The sequence below is a fragment of the Bombus huntii genome, chromosome 13 (assembly GCF_024542735.1).
Source record: "Bombus huntii isolate Logan2020A chromosome 13, iyBomHunt1.1, whole genome shotgun sequence".
In the NCBI taxonomy this organism is placed as follows: domain Eukaryota; kingdom Metazoa; phylum Arthropoda; class Insecta; order Hymenoptera; family Apidae; genus Bombus; species Bombus huntii.
In genome coordinates this window covers 7,076,522-7,103,935 of record NC_066250.1, presented here as the reverse complement: position 1 = coordinate 7,103,935, position 27,414 = coordinate 7,076,522, and the positions used below count along the sequence as shown (strand labels likewise).

At 35.9% G+C, this 27,414-nt stretch overlaps 1 protein-coding gene and 2 long non-coding RNA genes across 5 annotated transcripts; 1 reads left to right on the top strand and 2 right to left on the bottom strand.

Annotated features, from left to right (window-relative positions):
* Positions 1-27,367, top strand: LOC126872321 (glutamate decarboxylase). 2 transcript variants are annotated; one of them, XM_050632135.1, is made up of 11 exons: positions 82-359; positions 1,432-1,517; positions 1,848-1,938; positions 5,693-5,929; positions 13,642-13,958; positions 14,421-14,672; positions 15,267-15,334; positions 20,676-20,754; positions 22,483-22,632; positions 22,828-23,022; positions 23,376-27,367. In XM_050632135.1, the coding sequence occupies exons 2-11, from the start codon at positions 1,461-1,463 to the stop codon at positions 23,547-23,549; spliced, it is 1,620 nt and encodes a 539-aa protein (XP_050488092.1). In that variant the 5' UTR covers positions 82-359; positions 1,432-1,460; the 3' UTR covers positions 23,550-27,367. The 2 variants fall into 2 exon arrangements, with proteins under 2 accessions (XP_050488093.1, XP_050488092.1); XM_050632136.1 differs by lacking the exon at positions 1,432-1,517 and having other exon boundaries at positions 1-359.
* On the bottom strand, positions 5,947-13,368 carry LOC126872337 (uncharacterized). Of its 2 annotated transcripts, none has more exons than XR_007691950.1 (3): positions 12,786-13,368; positions 12,411-12,582; positions 5,947-6,365 (listed from the first exon to the last, which is right to left on the bottom strand). It is a non-coding gene; the product is annotated as an uncharacterized LOC126872337 (long non-coding RNA). The 2 variants fall into 2 exon arrangements; XR_007691949.1 differs by having other exon boundaries at positions 12,411-12,548.
* Positions 15,344-20,652, bottom strand: LOC126872336 (uncharacterized). The gene is made up of 3 exons (XR_007691948.1): positions 19,005-20,652; positions 17,258-17,548; positions 15,344-16,669 (listed from the first exon to the last, which is right to left on the bottom strand). It is a non-coding gene; the product is annotated as an uncharacterized LOC126872336 (long non-coding RNA).
* Positions 27,368-27,414: the final 47 nt, after the last annotated feature.

The window sequence follows — 27,414 nt, the reverse complement described above, 5'->3', positions numbered from 1 at the left end:
CACCCTCGTACGCGGGTCCCTTTCAACCCTGTGCATACGACGACGTTTCGAGCTCCGCCCACGTGAAAACAACCCCCGCCAGCTGGGGTAGTTGCGTGGGTTGCACGAGAGAGAGAAACTGGGTCAGGCAGACTCGAGGCAGGCCGAGTCAGGCCGAGGCTCGAGAGTCGTCCAGGCGTTTTCGGCTGGAAGCAGTCCCTTGGAAACCACCCCGAAGCCCGTCGTCGCTTCACCAGTCTATCGTCGATCCATCCTCCAGTCCTTCTCTACCGTTTACAACAGCTTCATCCCCTTGCGAGCGCGAGCGAGATCGAAGTATTCGTACTCCAACTATCCCACGAGGAGATAGCAAGGAATCGGTGAGTACTTCCTTGGTAATACGAGTTTCGTTGCAACCGTTTCTCTTCTTGATCATCTTCGCTTTCTTCAGTTTTAGTCGTTTAAAGATACTCGAGAAGGTTTTGAAAATAGAACTGTATTTCTTCAAGGATGGTTTCTATTGGGGTAATGGAAGAATTATGTTTTTGGGATTGTTGTGGAATTTGGTAATGTTTTTTTGAAACCCTCTCGGTTCTTGTTTCGAATTACATGTCGCTTTCACGCATAACTCATTCTCGCTCCATTCGTTCTTCTCAATGTCATTGTGATGTATCCCGTGGATGGATTTATTCAAAATCTGACGAATAATTCGAATAGTATAATATTATCTTATTTTCTAAAAGACTTTAATCCATACCTGATTCTAGAAACTTTGTACATTCTAGAAGACTTTGTATTTTATTATCTACGCGTACAGAAACATACATCGTACGTACTTCTAATATTATTAACTTTATCTATTTTATCACAATATGCTACATTTCGTTAGAATTGTATTCTACATAAAAATTCTACATGCCTGGATACCGCTATATTTTTCCCCCGGCATAAATCACCAAATACCATACATACGGAAAATCTGAATGAAAGCTGCACGATTCTCTACTAGCTTGCACTATCTTCCTCCTTACGTAATCGTTTCTTGCCACGTTTGAATTGCTCTCTCTCAGTAGAGTGATCCGTGGTTTCTAATTTCTGGAGAATGATCTATCGCTTACATTTCTCACGCTCCAAGGACCAGTCGATCGGTTCAGAGAGCAACGATACGATTTCAAAGAACCTGAAGTTGAAAGTTCACTGACAAATAAATGCAAAACGAAAAGAAAAAAAGAAATCAGAACGAAAAAGAACAGACAATGCTCTCTGTCCATGTTTCTTTGGTCGCTCGGCCTGCCGTGTTCTTTCGGCGTATTTTTTAATAATTCTCGCTTCGCAGTTGCGCAATTTCTGTCAGGCTCTCGCTATGGATAATAGAAAAGATACGAAAAAGCGCGAAAGTGTGTTGTTCGAAAAGTTCGACACTGAAGCGGACATTGTTGTTGATTGTTGTAGGGACTGAGGCGAGGGGCACAAGCAGAGACATGGACAATGTGCAAATGATCGGCACTAAAATCACAGCGATCAAGGAATACTTATATGTAAGGCATTCCCATCTCGTTTCATGTCATTCATCGTGTCTGTCTCTAGTTCTCGTCATTTTATGATCGTTTATCGTTACGGTAGCTGTTCATTTATTCTGTTTCTTTGGTTCCTTTTAGCAATATTTCCTTAAGAAAGATAGTAATTTTTGTAATCGTTACCTGAGAACGGATGCATCCGTACCTTCTATGAGCTTTCACTATTACCAATTTCTTTCATCAACAGATTTCGTTAGATTTTCTAAGAAATGTCGGTAATTTTTGTGGTGAATGTTACGAAATATATATTCATGTAGTTCAATAAGTACAGGTATTTATTGTAAATTTCAGAATTTCGCCCGGACACACTCACCAACCAGACTAATGAGTTCCGAAAACACGTACTCGCTCTCTAGGGAGCACTGTAACTTGAAATATTCGGGTAAGTTTTATTAAAATGTTTTCTCAGAACTTTTTCAATATCACAGCATGCTCTGCTCTTCAGAAATTTTATGTGAAATTAATAGAATGAGCTACAAGTGTTCCTTTTAATGTAACCATAACCTTAGCTTCTCCTACATGTATATTGTATCTTTTCAAACTTTCCCTTAATTGTTTACGTTAAACTACAATAATGCATGCCAATATCGTAGCGTATAGCTGGAAAAGTGATAACAAAAATCAGATTGTTGCACGACAGAAGCTAGTGTCTCGCGTATCCAATTTACTCTATGTCTGACCAGATACGTTCCGTATCTACTGGCCAATATTCTACTGTGTCACTGCGAATCCAAGCAAATTATTGTTTCTAAAGTTGTTTCGGAGCATCTCCTCGTGTGTGGAAGCAGCCTTGGCTTTTCGAGAATGAAATCCGGGAGTCACAATATTGCCCTGATTTCGCGAGGTTCGGAAGGGTGCATAATAATAGCGGATTTAGAATTGGCTTGAAGAGGCTCATAGACGACGAGTGGCTGAGGACAGATTACACGCCACAGAAAGGGCGGAAGGGTTTGTTGTAGGGAATCTGTTTACACTTTGCCAAGTGCTAGATACCGATAAGAGCAGCTTCCAAGCTAAAAAAAATAAAAAAGATCGGTTAATATTTTTCTAGTCAAAAAATGAGTCGATTTTAGTTGACATATTTTAGGATATTGATAACAGTAGAGATTTATTGTAGAAACGTAACTCTAATCTCTTGAATCGATTTTCAATCTTTCAAACTTATTAAAATTTTGATAGAAGTTAATTATAGAAGATCTTTTTATTGCAGAAATTTTGTTATAATTTTGATTGCCTAGAAAAATTTTATCGGGAACTCAAGTAGCCTCGTGTTTCTTCCGACTCGTTACTATAAATTAACCCCGTAATCCTGCTTATAAATCGCCAGAACTAATTGCCGCGTGTAACAACCCCTAGAAGGCGCTTTGATTAAAGCCACGAATAGAGGGTTCCGTACATCTGGTGCCAAATGACGTACGAGTTCCACGTAGATCAAGCTAGAATCTGTAATTCAGCCAATCGAAACAGCATGTATTCGATGCCTCCGTCTCTTGCACGATTTAACGGTAATTACTAACTTTATTCCTCTGTGTACATTGTTTTCACTATCGATTGAATAACATTCGAGTCTGATGAGTAGTTCTATCGGAAGCGCCGTAAAACTCGAAAAAAGGAGACTTTGACGGTCTTTTCAGACGTTAGATTGATAGAGCTGGATTAGCTGAAGCAGAGCCTCTGGAAGCCAGGGATTTCTCTTGTCTAACCATGGGCTCAGAACGATTCACCATAAGGTTCCACGCTCCCTTCTTTTCCCATTCGATTCTCATTCATCGTTCTCGTGATTATTGAAAAATACACTTGCTCCTTTAGAATAGCTTTATACTACTCTTTCTGAATACATCTTTATCGTAAAATCTAACTGACGTAACTTTTGAACGACAATTTTTCCAAATTTAAATGACTTAAGAATCGATATACTCGTATTAATTAAGTTGGAATATAAAGCATATTGAATTTGAGTTGAAATGATCATCTTTTCAAGCAAGATTTTTCTATTAAGAAGTTCAGTATTCCTTCATTCTATTCAGATAACAGAAAAACAGTGACTTTAAAACATAAATACTAGCGAATTTCTGGTCTGTTTATCCATGGGATCTTCTTAATGCAATGGGAAACGAAGGGTGGTTTATTCCACAGGATGCTTTATGGTTACCCAGGGACTAAAAGACAGTTCAATCTACCAAGGATTTACCACGAGCACATTGAAATGTCCTACTGTAAATAGTTTTTGTTATCTGCGTCAAACCAGAGCCATAAAATAATCAAATTACTCGAGGTAAAGTTTACATTTTAAATTTCAGTCACAATAAAATTCTATCTCTTAATTTATCCATCTTCCATCTTCCTTTAAATTCAACGTCACAAATTTTTGGAAGACAAATATTTTCAGTGTATCTGTACTCATAATTGTATTATATGCATTTTCGTGTAGTACGATGAATGACTATCGCATGAATGTTCCTGAATAGCAAAACAAGTCACTCGTCACTGGTATGACACGTAGAGGAAGACGAAGAAGAAAAAGAAGAAGAAGATGAAGAGATGATGACGATGTGAGATGGTGTCATCCCACCAAACAAGTGAGAGTGTGTCAATATAGGTCTATACTTTCAATTGTTTGATGAGGTGAAATCATTCTAATAATTGACGTTTTCTGCGAAGGAGAGCCGGCGGTAGGTGGAAACGGCGCATAGTGGGCCCGATCGCGATTCTAGCGGGTCAAAGGTCCGACAACAAATTGTATTCTGCGTAAGAGATAAACGTCTGTTTCAAGTCTGTGTAGTATGCCGGATAAATTAACAAATATGTGGATAACAGAGTCAAGAGAGCACAGATATGAACAATCAAACTATAATTTTTTTAATCTCTCGCACGTAGGGCAGTATTCGTTTAACATTCGTGCTGTTCTTACATTTTTTAAACTTGTCTTACGACTTAAGGATTTTTTCGAGAGAACATGAATTGTAATCAAGAAGGTACGCTTTATTAAATAATTCGTCCTTATAGGTACACCCAGTAAAACAAAGGACGAAAAATATCATAACGTTATATTAATATCAAAATCCTCGTAACAATTACATTTGCAAAAAAAACTTTGCAAATATGCAGCATGTAGTACAAACTACACTTAGTTCGATTTTAGCGGCCCATTCTCGCTCGCTTGGTAGTAATATAAAAAATTGTGATTATTTAATAACACGATGAGATTTAAGGAAGAAAAATGTCTGCCACGGGTAGGAATTGAGCTAATCCCAAAGTTCCATTACATATTTGAAAATATAACGTCTAGAATTTAATGAGAAAAATATAAAATCCTACTAAAAAAGAAAAACCTGTATTTAGAACTATAATAACGAGCCGTTAAAGAAACGTTGAACTTTTTCTTCAATTCAACGAATTTTGGAACGAGCAAAGGTACTGATTGGATTTGCACGAAGTGCGTTCTATTTTTGGTCCGTTAAAATCGCGATCGGGCTCACTGTGCGACGGAGCGCCAAGGAAAAGACGGACGCTCGATAAAACGGTAATCAAATCGATCGGTGTCGCTGTCGTAGAAGAGATTTCACTTGATTATAACAATTAGAGAGTTGCCAGTAGGCAATTAGCCACCACTACGGTTCATTAAATTCAAATTACTTCGATCAGTGTCGTAGCTTGTATGATTTAACAACATTTTTGGTATCTTCGAAATTATACAATTAAGAATAAGAATTCGATGAATCGTGTTTATAGCAACATTCAAATGTTACAATTCTGAATGTTAATGTTATATTTACGATATTTACAAGAATATTCAACGAATATATATTTATATATATTTCCAAGCATTTATAACGAATTATACTTATAACGCTATTGGAATTGTAAGATTCAGAAAGAAAATATATAATATCTCTGAGATTGTAAAGTTAGTTATTTAAATAAAGAATTATCACTGAATAAAATTCAGCGAAAGGTAGAATGTATCTCGTCAGTTCAATATTTGCAGTATATACCTAGAAGAAACAATTTTATATAATAATTTCGAAGATACTAAAAAAACAATATGTTACAGAATCTCTGTATAGACAAGAATGTAGAAATCCAAAGAATGGTTAGACATCTATTACTACAATACTCAATTTTGTTGCTCTCAGATATCCTGCCGCAGAATGCCGAAGGTTATCCAGCAACCAAGGAATTCCTGATGAAGGTAGTGGATATTCTATTGGATTTCATCAAATCAACGAATGACAGGACTGCGAAGGTACTCGATTTCCATCATCCTTCCGAAATGATGCGCCTCCTGGATCTCGAAATTCCCGACTCTGGTTTGACTCTTCAGCAACTTCTCATTGATTGTTCCACCACCTTAAAGTATCAAGTTAAAACTGGTAAGTTAACGTTAATCTGTACAACAAGTTGACTATTCAAACTCGTGATTATTACTTAGAAACAACAAAAATAACTTTTTTTATGTTTTAATCGTTGATTATTAATTAAAAGTAAAAATTCTGAATTGAATCAAAATGAAGATTGTTAAACGATTTTTCTTTGTTTGTTAAGTATGGATAAAAATTATCTAAACGAAAAACTCAAGGAAAATTGAAGATGATGACTAGTAGAAAATCGCTTAACACTGTGCTATCACATTTGCTTGCATTCGGGGGGGCGATAAGCCACGTAATTTCATATTCAATTTAGCATACGCGCTCTCGGGGTCGGAGATAAGGTGGCTAGAGACACTTCCTGCATTTCCGTCGGCTACAACCCCCGAAATATACACGTTGCCCTTGTGCACGTGATAAATGAGCGAGGGGCTGCTGCTAACTGAAATAAAAAAACCGTATTATCACCTTGCACTATCTTGGCTATTTTTCTCTGAAAAGCAGTGATACAGTTTCGAGTTGTATAAGGTTCCATTTCTTTTAATTGTAAAGGAAGAATCAAGTGAAAAATGTGTACGATAATAAATAATCAATGTTGGATATTAATCCTATTATTCCTACAAAATTAAATTCCATTTATTCCCACAAAATTAAAAATCTCTCCAATTTAGTGGACAAATCAAAATATTTCATTTTTGTATTAAATTTCAATACTAAAGTTCTCACTGAAAATTGTTTACCTCTTACATTTACAACTAACGCGATCGTAGAATTTTACACTGAAATGTTAATCTAATCGTGGCTTGAAAATTCTATCTATCAAAATATTCAATATTTGTCTCTAATTTTAATTTCAAGATTCTTATCGAAAATTTTCAACTCCGTAAAACAACTAGTGCGGTCGTAGAAGTTTGCACTGAGGTATTAATTTAGTCGTAGCTTGGCGAATCTATAGAGTCTCTCGGTGGAGGAAATGCCAAAAGTCAACCGCAAATCCCCCGCGAAAGTTCGCTATCTCGGCAGGATTCGATTACCAGCTTGAATAGATGCTAATGCACAATGGAAGAGGGCAAACCGAACTTAGGCCAGAAATCAGGCTTGTCTGGTAGCAAACGCCGATGGAAAGGATCGTGGACAGAGTGAATGACGAGCCACCCCCTGTGTATAGAGGGACGCGTGCACGATGTATACGTGCCGACAAAAAGTCCTTATTAGATTATATTCCACGAAAGATTCCCTCTTCGTAGCGATCTGACTGTCATCGAAACCGCGAAAAAAAAAAGAAAATATCCACCCTTCTGCAATCGAATCGGTTGATTGTAGATACGTTGAAAATGCTTTTTTGGGGCGTTGGATGATAAGAATGCCGATGATAGTCTTTTGAAATATGACACCATAAAAAGAATAAAGATATTGAGGGTTGTTAAGAGGGAGACAGTGTTTTAGGGAGGGAAATTGTTTATGAACGAATTTTTGCAGAATTAATATAAATTTTAATACTACGATAATCAACTAGTCTCAAGTAAAACTTCATATTAAGAATTAATGTGATGCTGAATATGTATTTAAAAAATGAAATATTATATGCATAGAAAAAGATTTATGTAAAATCAGTCAAATTTATGTAAATTATCGCTGAGCTTGAAATTTACACTATCATGTATCTCACGATAGGAGGAAATTAATATCGATTAATATCGAGATACGTACGAAGATCTTGATTGATTGCGGTGAAACTGGTGTCTCGACGTTCGTGATTGATTCGTATTTATCAACAACGACATATTGTCGACATATAGAATGTCTATACAATCACGAAGACTGAGAATTTCGAAGGTCTGACACTGGAAAGAAACCCTGTATGTTTCCTGTATAAAGCTCTTCGTCGATATATAAAATAGGCGCTCTAGTTGTTTCGACCTAGAAAACACAATCTACATGCAACAACAATATTTCGATATCCTAATGTGAAACTCGGTATAATTACAAAGAGATGGAGAAATAATTTTCTTCAGAATTATAAACCTATCAATTATATTTTTAAGTTAAAATTACGCTTTACCAGCGTAGTCTGAGGAAGACAAACATATAAAATTGATTTAAGATCGAATAAAGTTGTATAAATTATCTATTTGAATTTCACACCTTAACTGCAGTTATCAACGTTTATTTCCTATAGAAAATTGAAAATATATATTCCTTATATCTGATATCAGGAATATAGAACATTTTGAAGACAAAAGAATAATTATTTTCCAAATCGTTCATCCTGAATTCTTCGTCATTTTATGAGGCTGCGAAAGGCTTAACAGACAAAAAAGTTGCCAATTTTCAATCGAGAACTCTCGTCCCAATTCCCCTCAACGTGGATCGAAGTTACGATGGTTTTTTCTGCAAAAAGCTATTGGAATTCGAGTACGAATAACCAAAAAAAAAAGGGGGGGGGGAGGGAAGAACAATACAAACTGTGCCCATCGAAAAACACGGTTGTAGCGTTAGCGCACGTGGCACCACTGCGCAGGGTGGTGAATTCAATAGGATCGGTGTAATTAAGAGCCATTTCTACACGATTTTCCCTCGCTGGGGTCGAGGGAAATAGTAAATAGGGGCGAGCAAGCGGGGGTAGCTACGGGATCGCTCGTAGTTTGAACCCTTCGTGAACTTTCGGCACGAAAGCATCGCCTACACCCATTGGAATTTAAATTGGCATCGATAGCCGGCCGTGGAATGTAGAAATCGTTTCGTCATGGAACGCAGAAGTTGTTACGTCATCCATTCGGTAGAAGGCGAGAAGAATGGAATTCCTGCACCCAAAATCATAACTGTTCAAATATCATGCCTACAAAGACAAATGGAAATTCTCATAAACGATGCTCCTTTTCTTTTTAATTTAATTTGATTGATCATTGAAATTGATTTAAATTTTAGAGTTCCTATTGTCTGTGTAAATTATGGTTCTTAAAAGATTTGGGCTTTAATTATTTTTAAAATCTGTTGAATATTTAATTCATAAAGATTATATATTTAAAATTGGTTAAATATGTAGTGTATGAAGATAAATGAAATTGTGGAGTTAAAAGTTACGTAAAAGCTACGTAAAAGAAATGAAATTATGGAGTTTCTCCATCGAAAGGTGAATAATGCTATTCGCATAAGACGTTTTCTTGTGCCGTTACATAAGTCTGAGCTCAAGACCACATTCGAAATGGTTTTCTTTCTAGTGATATGATTGATTGCACGGTATTAGCGTTTAGCCAGGGTTACACACTTCTCTTCATACAAATCCTAAGCCCTGTAATATATTACCGAGGCCTGCATCGAGCAGGTTCTCCACGTTAAAATTTGTTCCGTTTTTCTTTTCCACGCGGGAAATGAGAGCAAATTAGTCGGAAAGTGATACCCTCCGACGTTGTAATTGCTCGTAAGAGCAACCTAGTGAAAGGAACAAATCGCAGAATCTATCGTATCGGACGTACAAATACCAGTCTATTTATGTCCTTCTATATCAACTCCACAAATTACGAGAAATTAATCAGTATAAATCTGTGACAAATATTCTTTAACAAAATAAGTAGAAAATATGAAAAATTTATTTTGTAATGTTCTTTGTTTTACTACTTTTTTAAATATCTTTTTTACGAATAAAACAATGTTTAACAAAGAAAAAAAGTAGGAGTATAATGAAATTGATATGAGAAACCCAGAAATCGTGAGAAAGCAAGTAACGCAAACCTGTTATAAATATGTTTTAACAAAATAGAAGGAAAAGGAATGCTAACAGATTGCCATGAAAAGATGACAGTATATTTTTCTTTATTTTACTACCTTCTTCAATATTTCGTTATAAATCAACTATAATGATTGTAACACAAAATTGATATAGAAATTCGATTTACGCAAGAGTGTAAAGGATCGCAACAAAAAGAAAATCACCGTCCATTAGTTTTAAGGGGGCAGCGTCTATTTTGCTATTACTTCGTGGCAATGAAAATGAGTCTAAGGGGATACGGTTCGAAAATCCCTGCAGCTCACAGCAAAATTAACATACCCTTAAATCTACATAATACGGCAAACCTTCCTGGTTTATCTCGATCCGCGCGTTGCACTCTCGTGCGTTTGTTTTTCGTATCTTCCTATAAACTACGCAAACAAAACGCTCGCTACCCATCATGAATGTTTAATCGTTGTTGCATTCATTTCTGGAACGTTTAAAATATTACACCAAAATATTAAAATCTTTTAATGTTATATTTTGACGAATATTATAGAAACGGCACTTATTTCAATTACAGTGAATAATATCGTTTTGGATAAAGGTTGACTATAATTGCATCAATTAATAACAATAATGGTGAGAAAACTGATATTGTGAGTGTACTAAAAAAATATCGGAATTTTCTGATAAATCGATGAAAGCTTCAGCTTAATGGTGGTGAGATAAATTTACCTAATCCACTTACAAAGAATAACGAAGCAAAATAATTCATATATTATTGATTACATAGATTTTATATTAATGATCTGTAACACTCTCTTAAGAAACGCAATCTAATACGTCCAACTTCACTTTTACAACATTCCTCTCTTGCCAATAGAAAGTTTAACTAGGTTCACTTAATCATCCCCCACTTCTGCTCTGAATTCATTTTCCACGTTCAATCTACAAGCAATTGCACTGATGTAATAGTTAAAACTTTCTCAATTTGTCCCAGAAGATAACGCAAGCTTGCCACGGAATAGTTACGCTGGCGATTCGCATGATTTACATCAACCTGTCTCGCCAGTTGGTCGAAATAGTTTGTTTTTCTTGTATCATACGTCAGTTTGAGAGCCTCTGCAAACAATCTAGTCGCGCAGCGACGCGTGTGACGCGCAAAATGCGGGTTCCTCGGACCATCGACCCTCCACCACCCTTGGCTGAACCGCTGGAGCTCGATGCTCTTGGAAAAATCGGGGGAGAGACAGAGAAAGGGAGAAGTCTTGTTGCACACCCCAGAACCGGACGCGTGCCACGATCCACGGACCAAGATAATTGCGAATAACACTGCGACAAACGGCTCAGATACCGCTGCCCGATATCGCATTTTTGGGGTGGAGACTCTTATGTCGAGATATACGCTCGTGATTCCGGAGATTTCGATGTTTCACTGGTGGATCTACTAAATTTAGTTTGCCATATAGGGAGAAAAATTGCGATAAGCGCTTGTGGATATTTCGATCATTGCTGATTTTTTTCATTGGAAATTCTTTGAGGTTCTTTTTTGGATATACTGAAGGCGAAATAATTCGAGATAAGTAAAAAACGACCGAATGACTAGAGATCGTAATTATTCGTTAGAGTTTCAAGAATTTGATTTTATTTCTTTAACTAAGTTAAAATATCGAAGGATGGAATAACTCAAATTAAGGAAACAAAAATAGAAAATTAAAATTAAAATTATTAAAATTATAGAAATTTATTATTCACTAATTTCACGAATTGTTATTCCAAAACTTTCATAAAATATTCTTGAAGATTACGAAAATTTGTGAGGGAAATCATGATCTCGACTTCGCGCTAGAAAAGTACTGAAGTTACAGTTACAGATGTGCCAAGGGGAGCACTTAGCCCTCGATAGACTGGCGTCATACGTCAATCACTACGTAATACCGTGAGATTAAAATGTCTAGGCGCCACCCTCGAAATACTCATTCGCGTCTTTAGTCTTAATATCGAGGGAGCAGAATTTTCGGAAAAACATAACGCGACTCTGGAGGTTTCACGCAGAAAACCTTCCGACTATGCTCATTGGTTATCAAAGGTTGTGAAGGTTATCGTACACTCGGGGGAGAAAGTCTTTTCGTGGCCGGATATTCAATGGAGTGAATCCATCAATTCTCGGGATCAAGGGATCTACCTTATTTTAGAGAATGATAGGATATAGGTTTCAAGGGTGGAAGAAAATCCTGCATCACGGAAACATAAATTTTGCGGAAAAATGATATCCATGACTAAATAAAGGATTTACTTTATATAAATAAATAAAAATCTTCTAATTTATTGTTTACTCCGTAATCTGTTTTATAATTACAGAATTAGGAGTTAATAAGAATAAGTCAAACTCATTTAGGTTGGTTGAATAGTAATACTTACGCATATAAACACATAATTTATCTTTAACAAGAATGAAACAAATAGAAAAAAAATAGGAAATATCTAAGAATCAAAATTAACAAAAGACAATGTGTTTAACAAGGTGATGAATGTAAAAGTCTTTTTTCAACCCTGAAATATTATAATAAGGTGTTAGTTACTTGTTACTCCTAAATTATTATCTTTCTCCATTATTTCTTGTGGATAGCTTAGTAATAATTCTGAATTCGTTTAAAGTACTTCTTATAGTGTAAATATCATTAATAGACACCAATGCTGGTACATAACAAAAGCTGGTGGCTCATATATCCTCTTTACTCCATCTCTAATCACAAACGTTCCGTATCTACTTACCGAATTCTAGCGTTTTCTCGGTTCATCTTGAATTTAAGCAAATTGTCGTTTATATCGAAACATTTCCACATGTATTCTAGGTATGAAAGCAGCCTTAACATTTGTAGAATGGAATCCAGTAATCACAATATGGTTGAGCTACAGAATTCCCCGATTTAGCGTAAACGTAATTCTGTATAAGCATTATTATACTTCCACATTATCTATATATTAATCTTGCAATATCTTACAAGTGTAATATCTTCGAATTTATATTTGTTAAAATCATTTATTTTTTAAATAAATATAAATAAAACTAACAGACTGATTCGAAATAAAATTATTGATTACCAAAGGAAACGAAATACAAAAATCTAACTTGATACAGCAGGGTACCTCGCGTATAAGAAACAGTAGAATCCGAGCACTTGTTCCCCCAGTCGCATCAGAAGGCAGACTCCCATCGAACAGAAGCATTAACCCTGATCCTGGCGCGATGTTCAGCAGAGCGGATGACAACGTACTCAGCCAGTAGCTTAAAGCTCTCTCTCTCTCTCTCTCTCTCTCTCTCTCTCGCTTTCTATTCGCGTGTCTTTAACGTCCGACCTCGCTGTTTGGCGTTACGAGCGTTGGCAATATAATTTTTGGCCACGTGCCACGTCGGTGTTATTAATTACCCCGCCATTGGACGCCGTCTTCAAACAATCACGATTTCAAAGGAATTAGAACGTCACCCTGATTCTTGGTGGAAACGATTAATTTGAATGCCTCCTTCCGTGGCGAAAGGATTGTTTCGTGAATTTAACATAGGCATTTGTTTCAAGTATTTCAATACCATTGTTCGATCGTTAACACTGCAACTACTATATCCGTCAAACGATTTTTTATGTTTGCAATTACTAAAAACGCAAATTCTTTGGCAAAGTTAATATTGATTTTTATTAAGATTAAAGAATAGTCAACATATTACGGATGTTCATGCATTTATAGAAAATGTAAAGATGCAGAACTGCACGAAATGCTCCAAAATATATAATAAAATATTCAAACTATACTTTACTTAAAGTTATATATTATATAACTATTAATATATACGCATACCTATTTCTTTTCATTATACAATTCTAATTATAATCATCTACGTATGGTACATTTAACTGTACAGAATATAGTGGCATAGGTCTATACTTCCAATATTAAAAAATGTGAACTAAAGTAATAATTCCATTTTTTATTTTGCGATTTTTTTCAGGTCATCCTCATTTCTTCAATCAATTATCCTGCGGTCTTGATATCGTCTCGATGGCTGGTGAATGGCTGACAGCGACAGCCAACACGAACATGTTCACCTACGAAATTGCGCCGGTGTTCATTTTGATGGAGCACGTGGTGCTTCAGAAAATGAGGGAGCTCATTGGTTGGAACGGTGGTGATTCTATCCTTGCACCAGGAGGTTCCATCAGCAATCTTTATGCTTTTCTCGCTGCTAGACACAAAATGTTTCCCGCTTACAAGGAACGAGGCCTCGCTGCTATCGGGGGACAGCTAGTTATGTTTACGTCTGACCAGGTACGCCTAATTCTATTTATAACATTTTCTATAAGCTCCGCGATAAATCAAACTTTATTCTTGTATAAACCGATATATCTTCGTATCTTCTTCAATTTCTATATCTTTGATTGTTAGAATACATCTTGCTTTCTTCTTTAAGAATTCTTTAATTCACAATTCTATAAAAGAATCTTAATCGCGACTCATCTTCCTCAAGATGTATGAATTTTTCTATTTATCTATTTTTTATCAATTAACAGTGGAAGTTAAAATCTTCTAAGATAGAATTTCTACAAATTTGTTAGCTTAGAAAGAAATCCTTTGCAATGAATTTACTTTTAGAGAACTCTTTGATTAATAATAATCGTATAAGAAAATTGCTTTTAGAGAAATTTTATTTATGATTTCATAGTAAAATTATAACCGCCATATAACCTAGCTAGAAATAAAAATTTGAGGTGTGCTTAATTTGTCGCACAGTGCCATTATTCGGTGAAATCATGCGCCTCTGTCTGCGGACTGGGAACGGACAACTGTGTGATGGTTCCCAGCGATGATCGAGGACGCATGATCCCATCGAAGTTGGAAGAATTGATTCTGGAACGCAAGGCTAGAGGACATATCCCCTTCTTCGTGAACGCTACCGCAGGAACGACCGTCATCGGAGCATTCGATCCTATTCCAGAAATCGCTGATATTTGCCAGAGACACAAGCTCTGGCTACACATCGACGTGAGTGAAATCAATTAATTCTACCAATAATTATAATAATTAGATATTTGTACAAATTGATATGTTTATGAACGCAATCAAAGAAGTCGGACCTAGTCGATGAAATTAGTTTTATCTCTTAAATATAACGATTATTATACTGTGAATATTTTATACAAATTAGATCATTATGTGTATTTTTTGTAATAATCGCCAACAATAATTTTATCGATGAGAGAAAATGGCTCAAGAATAGGCAGAATATTAAAGTCGTTGTAAATTGTAAGAACGATCGATCGTTTCCCGTGTATCGCGCGTGTAAAATTAAAAAATATATTTGTTCGACTAATGTAATGAACAAAACCGAAGATGAAAGTGTTTCGAAGCTAGAATGGGACGAGAGAGATTTTCACTTAGCCAGACAGCTTATTCAAATCGGTTTAGCGTTCGAACGATAAATGCCAAACGCGTAAGAGTCTTAACGTAAATAATAGATGTGAGAAGCGTCACGTAGTCGACGGCCAGTTTCGATGGGTTAAATTGAGGGAAAATTCGGAAAATCTGGGCTTTAAGAGTCAACGTTTACAAAGTCTTCACGAAATATTCCCTTTTTAGGCGGCTTGGGGTGGTGGACTGCTTCTTTCAAGAAAATACAGACATCCCCGAATGACAGGAATCGAACGGTGAGTGAAAAGAACAAAATATTTTATTTGTGTTATTTTTTTACAAAAAAAAAAACGTGACGTAATTTCATCCTTAAATTGATCCAACTTCCTTGACTCGCCTCTTTTCGATCAACCAGAAACACCTCCACGCGTGTTCTATAGAGGGGCGGCTTAATCCACGTACTTTATATGTAGTTTATTGAGGCTTAGTTTGATGGAGTCACTCAGAAAGAAAGCATACGCACACGCGTGCACGGAAGATAAAATCGATAAAGCTTTTTCAATGTATTCGAGATGAGAATAAGACATCTTAAACCTTAGAAAAATCACTTTGCACGGGAATAGGATAATTTCTTTTAATAATGACTGCAAGACTACAATAATACGAACTATAGTATATTCTGAAATTTAGAAAAATGTAGGTTAAATAGGATTTTTTAAGTAAAATAGTCCCATTCGTAAATTGATATCAATGACAAATGCTATAATTATTCCACATTGCGGATATTTATACAATTTCGCATATTTTTGAGAGCATAGCTAAAAATGAAGTTTAAATAATTTTGTTTCATCTAATATATATTATTAACAAATATATATACTTTGAATATTTTATATATTCATGCACAGCTTTGCATTTTCAATCCTCTGCGTTCCTCGGCTCTTTTTTCACTCAGTTATGTTTTCTTACTACTAAACAATTTCTCAAGTAAAAAGAATTCAATTTTATGCTAATAATGAAATTGAAATATCGAAATAGGAATAAAAATTTAAGGAATGCAGCAGGGTTAAGTTGTTCATAAAAATATATATAAACCCGGCAATTGTTATTGCCAGAAATCTTTCTAAAACTTATTTTGGCATTCTTTCATTAACCGCGAAACAATTAAAGGAATTTGTGAAATATGAAAAATCTATAACAAGATTCTCTGGCTAAAAATTAGGATAAATTAATCGACGCGAGAAAGAAGATACCTGCCGGATATTTCTGTACAGTGTCGTAATCCGTAGAATCGAGGGGCGACAGAAAGGAGTGACTCCTGTCCTCGACACATGCGAACTTTCGCATATAGATTCACAGAGGCGAGCGATGTCCGACCCCTCGCGCTGCAATTGGGGGTCAGGGATAGACCGATTCGGGGGTAGCTCAGATGGGGTTGGCGAGATTAATCCACGATTTGCATCCGGCCGCATCTGCTCCCTTCATTCAACGCCAGACAGTCCGTGACCCGAAAAAAAGTGGCACGAGGCCTGCCAGGAAAATCATTTTCACGCAAAAAGTCGCCGGTTTCGAGCAATTTCGAGTATCGTCATTTGTTCTTCTGCATCGTGGCATTCATTCGGAATTTTTCTCTACACAGAGAATGTTAATATCACATGTTATGAAGGAAGTTTACTATTGTGAACAATAGTTACTATATATCTATCCTTTTCACGCAGAAGTAAATTATTATTCTAATTTTACAGTATGTTTTTGTTACAAATTTTCGTGGCACGAAGCTTTAACTCTTTATGTCCTGAGGTTTCTTTGTAGTAATTCGCATCAAAATTATCATGAATTAAATGTTCTTCGAATTCGATTGAAGCTTATTAAACATCGCTATACAAAAAATGAAATTTTATCGTGCGCATATTTTTTTTCTTTGTTTTTAAGCTGATACAAATTATTTCGTTTACTTTCATGATTAATTTTTACAATATTTCATGGCAATATTTTTATACGTTTTACATAAGTGAAAAAAGGGGCGAAAACAAAATTCATACGAATTATCAAAATTATATTTTCGAATTGTTACTTGTTGGTATTGCCATATGTATTTATATCTTAGTAATACATAGATTATACAGTAATAGCATGCAAACATCGAAAACATTATTCAAGAATCAAATCAAATCTGAAAATCGCAGTAAAGGAAATATGATACGTAATTCAGAACTTACAAGATTAAATATTGACCGATTCCACGATGATGTATAACAAAGCTAAATAAAGCGAAACACACGTTATGTAGAGTAAACGCGAGTAAAATCCTCCACTCTCATCGCTGTGTTGCTGCTGGTACAGACTGTACCCCAGGACTTCCTTCCTGTGAAAGTCTTGATTAAAATGGCAAACGAAAAGTCCGAAGGACGAGCAACAGCTGGATCAGTTCCCTGGAGCGCATTTGCAGAACAGAACTCTCCTCTTTATATATCGACACGCCGCCGCATCGTACCGTGCCTTCCGCGGGCCTGAAATAAAAGACCGTGCCTCGACAATGCTGGATTAAACTCGTACAAAGGGAACATCTTCCCTCATTCTCTCGTTGTCTGTCTTCTCTGTCGCCCCTCTCTTCTCCTCCTCAACTATCGTTGGTTCTCCCTCGAACAGTACAGCGCAAACCCTTGAAAAGGAGCGACACAGAGAAAGAGAGAGGGAGAGAGAGAGAGAGAGAGAGAGAGAGATAGAGAAAAAGGGAAATCGTGATTCCACCGTCGCGACAAAGTCAGGAATGATTACGCATAAAAGATTCTGGGGAGGAGAGCAAGGTTTGCAGGCGGAAGTGAATCTGATAGTTCGCGTCCTTCTCTCGCTGGATTCAACAGATTTGTCGCATACTCGGCTAAGCTCAGCTGCTTTCACGTGTATTTTTCTTTCATATACACTTCCCTGAATTGTACCGAGAATTCTCGATTCTCTGGAACGCGATTATTGCGATCTCGTCCGGCAATCGTTGCAAGTTATCCTTATTTTGGTGGAACTAGTTCCTCGTTCATAATATGAATTTTTCCAAGTCAATTTATCCCTCAGTGTCAACTTAACATAATGATAAAAGAGGCAATATAAAGAGAAGGTAAATAATTAAGCTCGCAAAATTTGTTCTTGCAATGAAAAATAATTAAATTGATATGCACGCAGGCATTAAAGTTATTGCGCAAAATCATATCTTTGTGAATGTAATTAATGGAACGGGAACTAAGCAGAGGTTTGTTCGTAGCGAGTATCATACTTTAGATATTTCATACATTTTGCGTATCGTGTGCATTTTATGTATTTCTGAGTTTTAAATTATAAATGGATAAACGCACACAGTCTAATTACTAGGCATGTTCGTACACAAATAATAAAGTGATGGAAAAGCCATACTACTTTTTTGCATTTGAATATGAATGGATACAAAAAATGGATAAGCGTTAACATTAGATGAATCTTGTTCCTCTTGTATCAATCCTTCTTTCTCAACGCATAATGAATTTGACAGTTCCAGTTGAAAAGTAGCTGCTTTCCTCGCCTACTTTCTGGGGGGGGGGGATAATTAGCAACCCTCGTAATATATATTGCGCGGCTTTTGGAGTTGGCACCTAAAACGAATTTAAGAGTGAACGGAGGGGTGCTGCACGCGCCAGCCCCAGTTGCGAATCGCATTAATCACTCGAGCTTTATGTACAGACATTATGCACACTCTTAGCGATATCTTTTTAACTAATGGAAAATCAAAACACCTGGGAAACTTTCCATCGATTCCCTAAAATGAAACTATGCTCTATAAAATTATAATTTCTCGGTTAATTAAATCACACATTAATTATACAATAAAATATCAAAGCAAGCTTTATATATGATCGTAAGCTTTATGAATACGAAACGTCGAATGGGAGAAAATGCTGTCGAAAATGTTGGTGATACAACAGTACGATAAACTCGTACGTTGAAGAGGATGCAGAAGAGTGACTAATGGCAAACGCCTGTCGTCGACACGAATCTCTTTCCCTGGCCGTCTCTAGTACTCTCACATCATCCACAGCACAGTCAACAGACAGTAGGGACAGTTTCGCGATATATGTGTCACTTGCCAAGTGTCGATAACGTTTGTCATGAAGCAGACTGTACCGTGCTCGTCTGCACGTGTACATCTGATTCTACTTGAACCGAGTTAACTGATGCTGATTGCATAAGCGAAAAGCTACACGTTCCGAATTATTATTGTGGAATATGAGTACGATACTGATGACTATCGTTTAGAATATCTAGTACTATCAAGTTCTTTAGCTACGTTCTTTTTATTCTACAAAACGATAATCGAATATCGAAAAATCGTTTGACATTCAATTAACGTAATTTTAATGTATTTCATATTTATATTCATATAATATCTTAATTTATTTTTACAATAAGCTAAAAATATTTAAAATTTTATTAAAGTTCTATATTACTCATAGAGATTTTCAGTAGATTATTGTCAAATTCCAACACTTTATAATGCAATAATCTTTTTATACAATAAATCCCTTGTTGTGCTGTTTTATTTATCTTAAAAATAAATGACATCGTATTTAAATTTGTAAAGACCAAATTACAAGGATTAAAAATTTAACCGTATTAATTTCTAATTTTTTAATTACAAAAAGCTCTGATTAAGAGATTACCTCGTTAAGAAATCATGTACAACCTATCTGATGCATATTAAAAGGACAGTGGATTATTTTAATGGGAAGGTAAGCGACACTTGTTGAACGTTTCGAGTGCATCGCAAATTAGTGTCATGTAGTATACAGGTTCTCGCGTTTCGCCGCGGCAAGGATTAAGAAGGGTTAGGAATTTTTACCGCAAGGGTGTGTCTCTTAGGAGCAGAGGGTTAAATCCAATCCCGTGGCTATATTAATAGCTCTTCTCTCGAATTGATGGACCCCCACGAAGCAGGAGGGAAAATAACTCATATTTTATCCCCTATTGGTCCCTTCGGGAGTGGATAACCGTTTGACGACCAGCTGAGCTCCTTCGCCTTTCTCAGCCATATTTACGTCACTCTTTTCGTTAGATTACAGATAAAATCTGTTCCACTCACATTTTTCAATTCATTATCTCCTGTTATTAAACCCAAATCCGAATCACAATCCTATTTTTAACATATTAAATACTTTCACAATTTCTCGAGAAGATATACTATAGATCTTAGTTTCTATATACGAATTTCTCAGAAACTAAGCTGATCAATTCTACTTTTTATAAATTTCTCAATTTCGGTAGGGACATGATTACTGTTCAATTCTCAAGAAAAGAATGATTTACTTTCACAAATAATAATAGTACAATAACTTTTGAGATAAATTTTAAAAAGTAGCGTTTGCGATATATCATCACGCTTCTATACTTTTCTATTTGTAGAATTACTCAATATTCCAAACAATTCATATACTCATTATCACAATATCTTTTTTCAAATGAAGAATTATTTTCTTTCTGCTTTCAGATACCCAAAATTCTTTAACTAGTATCTACATATAATATCATTCAACTTCAGATTCTCATAATAATTCAAATGATATTTGAATAACAATTTCTATCCAGATATTCTTCATAATATGTCAATGTTCACAGAGCCGACTCCGTAACCTGGAACCCGCACAAACTCATGGGAGCGTTGCTTCAGTGTTCGACGATTCACTTCAAGGAGGACGTAAGTCAACGAAACTCATTCTATTATTCGTCTTACTGTACGTAGAATTATATCATGATCCATCTTTGCGACGTGTCTCATACACGTGGATATACATCATGTTGAGCAAATCGACAGCTCGAGGTCGTGGACCGAGCAAAATTCCGGTCTCCTGGAAGGGTGATGACACAACAGTAGTTGCATTCCGTGGGGCTAGACGTACGCGTCGGAACGCAGCACTGCAGGAATTTAATTAAACTAAGAGATAACATATGTTGCCGGCCGTACCGCGACGGTTTGCCCGGGGGTTTATCCTTCTCTCCCCGCGCTTGCGTGGTTATTGCTAACTCAGAACTTCCCCTTCGGATATTAAAATTCCGTGCGCCGGCTGCCGAGGAACGTTTCGAGGGAAATTCTACCGAACCTTTTCCTTCTTCGTCCTTATCGTTATCCTTGCACGAGCGTGAAAAATCAGTTCGAACAACCCCGGGTTTAAAAATTGTTGCAACTTGCAATAGACAAATCAGGATCACGAATTATTTCAATATGAATGATAATCGAAACTGCTATGAATGTTTTCACTTGACATACGGTGAATAAAAGGATAATTGCAGATAGTATAGTTCTACGGAATAGAATTGTGATTGATAATGACTGCCACGTATAACAGTAATAATCATGTACATGAATATCAATTTTTAATTTTCTCTTGTATGTCACTATATGTTACACGGTTAAATGATCATTCTCTCGCTTTATGCTTTTTCCCTTTTATAGCCCAGAAACGAGAAAAATCCACGAGGAATATGTACATATGAAATATACGCGTGTTTGATCAAGTACAGTCAGTTTTTACTTACTCGCGTGTTATTCGTTTACTCTTGAAAAAGTGAAGCTTTTCAATGTCGACCGTCTATAATTTTATGCTATTATATGTACATAATGCAAATACAGACAGTTTTATGTATGAAATAACCGTGCGTCTGACCAGGTACAGTTCGTTTCTACTAATTCGCGTATTAGCCACCTATTCTTGGAAAAATTGAATTTTCTCATATCAAACGTGTATAATTTCCTCCTATTGCGTGTGTATGCTGTTAATACAAATAGTCTATGTAATTAGTCTGCAATTATATGCATTTTAATTGTGACTAACTGTGGATTTAAAGGTGGCAACAATCGTCAGAGAAATTCAACGTTCTAAATATCTATTTCTTTAGGTTCTGACGATTTATTAAATTTATAGAACTCATCAACAATTCTCAATGAATTTTCAATGGATTTTTAATCATTTTTCATTTTCCTGTATTCTTTATTGTCTCTCTTACTGCAATTCTCTTCTCATCCTATAAAGTCAGATTAACTGCGAATCACGAGAGGCGGATGTTTAACGGCAAGCTTTCAATTAACTTTTAGGATGCGAGACGCGTAGAATCGCAGGATCATGGGTGTACAATGGTGGCTGGTAGGGTGGCGGAGTACCAGTCGCCATTTTGTAAATTCAATATCCCTCAGTTTCCCTCTTCCTGCGCATGAGTTGAATTCTCATATCGACCGGGACCCGTCTCTCCGTGTTTGTTTCTTGTCGCGCCTGTCAATTAGAAACTTTCTCGAACGCGCTTCGAAACGCTCATTGTGCAAGCTCCATAAAATGAACTGAAAAAAAAACAAACGAGAACTGGTAAACAACAGGAGAGACGATGGTTTCTCTCCTCTTTTCGCGATGTTCTTTATGTCTTTATGTTACAGGGATTGCTGATTAGCTGCAACCAAATGTCCGCAGAGTATTTGTTCATGACAGACAAACTGTACGACGTGAAGTACGACACCGGTGATAAGGTGATTCAATGCGGACGTCATAATGACATCTTCAAGCTCTGGTTGCAATGGCGAGCCAAGGTAAATGGACGTAGCAATCGAACAAAACTGGAAAACGTAGACAGAAGTTATTCAAATTTAGAAGAGATTATCCTGACGTACTTCGTAAAATAAATTTCAGAGAGTAGATGGAATGAATGGTCAAAGAATATAATTCAGTTTAGAAGGATATTTAATTTGTATGATAAAGTTGGGCAAATTCGGTTTGACGTACAGGGTACAGAAGGATTTGAGAAACACATGGACCGGCTGATGGAACTCTCAGAGTACATGGTCAGGCGGATCAAACAGATGCCTGATAAATATTATTTGATACTGGAACCTGAAATGGTGAACGTCTGCTTCTGGTATCTTCCAATACGCGTTCGGAACATGCCACATACTCAGGAGAGGATCAAGATCCTTGGAGATGTGAGACTAAAAACATCTTTTGAGAACTTACACATTTTTCTAACTTTATTCCATCGTATTCGAATTACTATATTGCAGAGTTTTACGCATATTTTATTGTAATTTCTCTTCAACTTACTAAATATTATAACGGGCATTATTTTTTCATTCTGATTATAGTTTAGTTAAACCCCAATTAACGTTTCAGATCTCTAATTCTCTATTTCCAAACTTAAATTGTTAGCTTTGAATATTTCAACTTTACAATTTTCTGATTATCCTATATTTCATTAGAATTATTTTTATCGATAATAATAATATTTCTACATGTCCTCAATGTACCGAGAAAGCAGAAGAAAAATATCTGTTCACAGATTTGCCCCATTTTGAAAGGCCGAATGATGCAATCTGGAACACTGATGGTCGGCTACCAGCCGGACGATCGACGACCCAATTTCTTCAGAAATATTATCTCGAGTGCCGCGGTAACGGAAGCGGACGTCGACTTCCTATTGGATGAAATGGACCGATTAGGCCGTGATCTGTAAGAAACCCGCCCGTTCTAATTAGTTGCGTAATCAGTTGCCGCAATGCAGTTGATTATATCGCGACATCGTATCGAAAGTGTTTCCAGCTGATATTAGAAATTCATTTAACGAGCAGGAGAATCGCGTCGCGTTTCATTACGTGTACAAAATTCGGAGGCCAAATTCGAGACTCGCATTCATGATTACTAACCTAAGCAGTGTGCACCGGCTCTCTCCTTTTCTCTTGTAGACCAAGAAAAATATTCGTTGTTTTATTTTATTTCTTTTTTTAATGAAAACTTTTAGGTTTAATTCAAAAAATTCTTTCGAAAAATTAAATAAAGGATACGTTTTTATTCACATCAAAGAATATCTGTTTTACTTAAATTAAATTAAATTTCACTTGAGAAAAATTTTGTTGAAATTTCTATCGCTACTATCCAGAGCTTAACTTCAATTTGGATTTTTGGCATAATAAGTGCGTCTAGGGAAATGGAAATTAAAATTATAATAGACGATCGTTTCGTTTGAATATTCTCTAAATGTTCGAGCTTGAAATTGACGACAGAAGAGAGTCGGTAACCGAATCATCGTTCGTAGCACGAGAAACGCTTCTTCAGCATATTACAAGGCAGCTACTGAAGATCGAAGGATACTCATAGCATGTAAGTTCTCTAGGTGTAAGGTTACAGCACATCCACGAAACGAAGAATCAAGTTACAAAGCTCTAGCGATGCTTCCGGCCGTAAATGTTACTAGTTTTCACCCCTTGGCGCTATACCTATTCACTAGAAAAGAAAAGGGAAACGAAGGAGTAGCAACGACGCGTTTTCATCATAGATTGAAACAATAGTAAAATATAGTTAATCGCGCTTATAATGACCGAGAGTTCGTTTAATTAATATTTTATTTCTTAGTGAAAATACATGACATACGCGCTGCAACAGTTGGCTCCGTATCAGAACGTTATTGAGAGTTACAGGATTTAGAAAGAAGATAGTCGAAAATTGATTTTGATTACATCATTAACGTTGCGTATGCCTCACAGGGAGGCAATAAGTAAAATAAATATATTACGAGAATAGTCACGAACGGAAAAAGAAACTCAGAAGAACATTGAATTAATTAAAAATTCGTTCGAAGAGAACGAGATAGATGTACAAAATATTTTTACTTGCATCGGTACACTGCGGAGTAATATAGAGATAAAAAATGATATTAGTTCGCTTAGAAATGATGCGCGTTACTTTGTTGAGAGACTAAATGAATTTGTTATTTATTGATCGTTTGCAAAGCTATAAAATAAAGAGGGCAGGCCTGCATACATTATTATTATATACAAAACGTACGTATGTTATTATTTATTATTGAAGAATTTCACCACTAACGGAGAGTAATATTTATTAATATACATTATAGGAAACTTGAAAAAGAAGTATAAATGTATTTGAAACTAAAAAAAAAGCATAAGTATATATATAAAGAACAAAGCGTATATTATATACAATATAAATATATATATTTAGCGTTGAGATTTTAAAATACAAAACACAAACCCATGAAAGTACATGCTTTTTCAAGTATTCGTGCGAACGGTTGTCATTTAGTTCGTCGATTACCTTTATACACTGTTGGAAACTGATCTTATTACGTATTTGGTAAAGAAATCTCTTATTAGAAATTAGTTCCGTAGTTTCGAATCGCGTTCCCGTCTTTCACCTAACTTTTTAGGGGGACACTATCGATCGTTAGCTTCATCACTTCTCACACGTTGATTCATTTCGTTAATACAAAAAGGAGAAAACATAAAAGAGAGTTGCGTCATTTTAATTACAAAATTTCGGTATTTTTGCCTCCTTTGAAACGACGAAAGAAATATCAATCTGTTCGACAATGAAAATAAAAAAAAAGACAACATTTAAGAACCGAACGACCCTATATAAATTTTTCGATTCACTCGCCATTGAGTAAAAGAACGAAGATGTCTTTAAACTTAAGTAAATACAAAATATCTAGGTGTATATTAATAAGGGAGACCTAAAATGTATTTATTGTAAACCTACGAATTTACTCGACGTTTTCATTTCCCGTCGACACTTACCGAGCCGTCGATAGATCTTTTTCCATTCGCAAGAAACTCGAGAACGAATGAGAACAAAATAATAAAACACAGGATAGAAGACAAAGTATATACAGAGGCGGGAAAGTAACGTGATAAGATAAAGGGTCCCATGCGATATTGTTTAAATCGTAGAACATTATCGACATTCCTGTTACGCATGATTCGAGTCAACTTTTAATAATATTCATCTAAAGCTGACGTGAGATAGAATTTGCGAATTGTAATGTAAAATCGAAACGATATCATGATGCATTAGACAATACTAGGGGAGCAGAGGGTATGTATTTTTGAAGAAAAAAAAGGAAACAAATGAATGACGTTTATCTGACCACGATTACCGATACCTGCAGAAGAGACATTCTATCGAACCGTTGTTGTTAATTGTCCATAATTTTATCAGCGTTATAAATTTTTTTAATCACCAGTCGTTGATACTGCCGACTGAATGGCTGATTTTACTTCGACGAATTCACTCGTATTCTAACGTAATTAAAGAGGACACAGAGAAAGACATTATCATATATACACACAGCATATGCACGTATATTAAAAAGTTTAGTCAAAGGTACTATATTTCTACAGGTAAAGGAATTATACAATGACACTATCTAAGTAGAGAAAAATCTCGACCCTTTGATCTGCATACATATTACACGTACATTTGGCGAATCTATAAACTTCACATTGTTGTGAATATAAACGTAAGAAGTATACCTTTGCCATATCAGTGCCGTTAATTTAACGACGGTTTTGTACATTATTCTTGTGCCCATTTCTTCTTATATCTTGACGAATCGAAGATTTGTAAATAGAAAGCCGCGGAATACGTTCCCTTCTATATTTCTTAGCACTCGTTGTACCAATATGAAAATTATTTGAGAATTATTAAAGAAAAATGATTTATGACACTAAAACGTGTCACATTCTATTCTTGTGACATTGTTACTGTATATTCTACGCTGTTGTACTTTATTGTTATTCGCTACACAATTTAATGTCTTGTTATATATACATATATATGTATTTTAGTTCTACAAACTTTGAAGAACTTTGGCGTTCTATAAACTATGCACTAATGCACCTTCCAATGCACTTTTTAATGCACCTTTCATGCAAGCGCACGCAATCGACAGAAAATTATAAGTTTAACGAGAAACATATAAATATCCTTTCTTTCATTTGAAACTAGAGAACCGACGAAATCGGCACAAGTATAATTAACGTTGGTCAATTCCTTTCCTTGTGATTTATCAAACTGGCCCAGGGTGATCTCATTAACCCTGTGACCTCGTTATCGTTAATTATTAGTCTAAGTTGGAGCGAGGAGAGCAGCAACAAAATCCGACGTCTTCCAAATGAGAAAGAAGGAAAGATCGAAGAGTATTATCGGTATTTAGAGATGCCTCGCGATTCGTGAAAGCAGCTATCCTTATACATTGTACGTAATTAAGCAAAAAACAAGAGAAAAAGAAAGAAAACAAGAAATACATTTATATACATACAAATAGGTGAGAAGATAATTATATATAAATATGTATATGTGTAAACGTGTGTGCAAAACTCTCCTGGCGGTAATACGAGCGAAAGAATATGGATTATACGTGGCGTTATAACGATGATTGCTGGCACGTCGTGATCTTGTTGTACGACAAGTACCACCTAATTGACCCTATTATCCACTGTATATCAATGTCTAATAAACTGCTGTTATCCCAAATTGTCAATAAGTGTTGCGTAATACTTTCTATCTTTGCTCCATCACTT

What these genes read in the sequence shown, in the direction of transcription:
- LOC126872321 (XM_050632135.1), top strand. Translation starts at nt 1,461, where the DNA reads ATGGACAATGTGCAAATGATCGGCACTAAAATCACAGCGATCAAGGAA. An exon ending in CGATCAAGGAATACTTATAT is followed by an intron (nt 1,518 to 1,847) that starts GTAAGGCATTCC and finishes TGTAAATTTCAG; the next exon opens with AATTTCGCCCGGACACACTC. An exon ending in AGCTCTGGCTACACATCGAC is followed by an intron (nt 14,673 to 15,266) that starts GTGAGTGAAATC and finishes TTCCCTTTTTAG; the next exon opens with GCGGCTTGGGGTGGTGGACT.